Source organism: Orycteropus afer, unplaced genomic scaffold (assembly GCF_000298275.1).
Source record: "Orycteropus afer afer isolate SDZICR_OR568_19922 unplaced genomic scaffold, OryAfe1.0 scaffold00050, whole genome shotgun sequence".
Lineage (NCBI taxonomy): Eukaryota > Metazoa > Chordata > Mammalia > Tubulidentata > Orycteropodidae > Orycteropus > Orycteropus afer.
In genome coordinates this window covers 14921848-14922821 of record NW_006921637.1, presented here as the reverse complement: position 1 = coordinate 14922821, position 974 = coordinate 14921848, and the positions used below count along the sequence as shown (strand labels likewise).

The following is a 974-nucleotide window of genomic DNA, read 5'->3' as shown; positions in this document are numbered from 1 at the left end:
GAGACAAAGTATATGTGAACTGCTGTATGAAAAGTGAATTTACTCTGTAAATCTTCACCCAAATCCTAATAAAAAAAAAAATCATCTATTTTCAATTGATGGATTAACCAAGGTGAAAATGAAATAACAACTGGAAAGGGTGGTAGAGTTCTGTTTTCCCAATATTGTGGAATTTCGCCCCAGTTTTCAGTGTCTTGTGGCGATAGTATCCCATTAGGCCCACTGAGACTTGTGAGCTCCTCAGTCCGTCAGACCTACCTGGGGAGCGGTCACTTACCGCGAGCTCAGCGAGCTTCTCCGGCCTACCGGCGAGAAGAGCACTGGGGAGCTCACTGCAGATCCCAGGGCCAGTCCCTTCCTGCTTGCCGCGCGGGGCGTGGAGCCGTGCCCGATCCCACCGAGCGGGCACCTTCGGGACCCAGGACCCGGAGTTCGAGGGGAAGGGACTGCTGGGAACATGCTGCGAAGAAGCGGCAGCGGGTAACTCAAGCGCCCCGGGTTGTACCACTCAACGGCGGTGCGCTTAGCTTGAACACCGCGGGGCAACAGGACGCGGAATGATGACGTCGGGGCGAAGCGCTGAGCCTGCGGCCGTGGTGGGAGGAGCCTGGGCCGGGGGAGTTGCCCTCAGTGACACCTAATCATATCGCGGAGCTCGCGAGGCGTGGTCGGTGCGAAGGTCTGTGGATAAGGCGGGATGGGGGTGGTGGTCTTCAATGACTTTTAGGCTCATCGCTTATCCCGCAGGGCGTAGTCCGAGCGGCAACCCTGGAAGCACCAGTTTAGGCCTTGCTGCCAGAGTGTGCTAGGCCAGTGTGGTTGGAGTCTGTATCTTCTGGGAAAGAAACTGGAAAACCAGGCGGCCTTCCCATCTCCGGCAGCGGTAGCACCAACCCTCTTTATACACTGGTGGTTCCTGAGTCCCTTGGGAAGTTAAGTGTGCAATCATCCAAGCTGAGAGGGGGGACATGTAA

At 56.0% G+C, this 974-nt stretch overlaps 1 protein-coding gene across 1 annotated transcript in view; it reads right to left on the bottom strand.

Moving 5' to 3' along the window:
• The window catches only part of NUP133 (nucleoporin 133), a 110751-nt gene extending 110292 nt beyond the window's left edge, over positions 1-459 (bottom strand). The window contains exon 1 of the mRNA XM_007938521.1: positions 278-459. Within this exon, the coding sequence (XP_007936712.1) occupies positions 278-459 (182 nt within the window). The remainder of the gene's footprint in view (positions 1-277) is intronic.
• Between the last annotated feature and the right edge of the window lie 515 nt (positions 460-974).